The 1103-nt window shown below is 50.1% G+C and overlaps 1 protein-coding gene across 1 annotated transcript; it reads left to right on the top strand.

Moving 5' to 3' along the window:
- The first annotated feature begins 331 nt into the window (after positions 1 to 331).
- ZCCHC13 (zinc finger CCHC-type containing 13) lies at positions 332 to 838 on the top strand. Its single transcript, XM_057538340.1, is given in 3 exon segments — positions 332 to 733; positions 735 to 783; positions 786 to 838. Coding segments are annotated over 3 exon segments (504 nt in total).
- The last annotated feature ends 265 nt before the right edge of the window (positions 839 to 1103 follow it).

Consider the following 1103-nt stretch of genomic DNA (forward strand, 5'->3'; position numbering starts at 1 on the left):
CACATTTTCTGAACAAGAACGGATTCAAACTCAAACTTAACGACCCAAGAAGTGTTTATTTAACACACAAAAACAAAAATAAACAAACAAAAAACGGAAAACGCCCCTGCGATGGGCTTTGGGCTTCAAGGACAGGAGGAAAGTCAGGCGGGAAGGAGCTGAATGCTAGAACGCCTGTGACACAAGAATGGGGCCGTGCGCAAACCCTGTGTGACATCGCTGAGGCCCCTCGAGAAAAACAGCCACTTCTGTCTAAACCTCCGTAAGGGGAGTTTTGTCGGGGCTTCCGGGGCAGCAGTGGGACCGCTCACCTGAAGATCTCACTGCAGCCATGAACAGTAAGGAATGCTTCAAGTGTGGACACTCTGGCCCTAAAGGAGGAGGAGCTCGAGGGCGCGGAGCTAGAGGTGGTGGCCGAGGTGCTCAGTGCAGTTCTGCCACCCTACCTGTCATCTGTTACTGCTGCAGTGAGCCTGGTCATCATGCTAAGAACTGTAACCTTCTCGATGACATCTGTTACAACTGTGGGACAAATGGCCACATCGCCGAAGACTGTGTTAATCCTAAGCGAGAGAGACAGCAGTGCTGTTACACCTGTGGCAGACCAGGGCATCTGGCCCGTGATTGTGACCATCAGGAGGGGCAGAAGTGCTACTCTTGTGGCGAATATGGCCACATTCAGAAACACTGCGCCCGAGTCAAGTGCTACCGTTGTGGCTAGACCAGCCACATGGCCTTCAACTGCCATCAACTGCAGCAAGAGGAGCGAGGTCAACTGCTACCGTTGGGCGAACTTGGACATCTAGCCCGGGAATGCCCCACTGAGGCTACCGCTTAACTTTTCCCTTTGTTCCCCACCACCCCTACTCCTTTTGCTGCGCGATAATTGTGTTATTTTCTCTGAAACCTCTTCTCTGACCAAAGGTTGATAGACTGAGGCTACTCTCAGGCCAGTGAGCTTTAATTACAAAGGTAAAAGAGGAAAGGGCTGGGAAAAAAATCTCAGGAAAAGTTATTCACTTGTAGATGTCTTATAATTAATGTGTTTCTGCACCGCTGATAACTCCGGTCATTGAACATCCTGAGCATTAAGCAGTTTCTAG

Source organism: Balaenoptera acutorostrata, chromosome X, assembly GCF_949987535.1.
Source record: "Balaenoptera acutorostrata chromosome X, mBalAcu1.1, whole genome shotgun sequence".
NCBI classification, from domain to species: Eukaryota; Metazoa; Chordata; class Mammalia; order Artiodactyla; family Balaenopteridae; genus Balaenoptera; species Balaenoptera acutorostrata.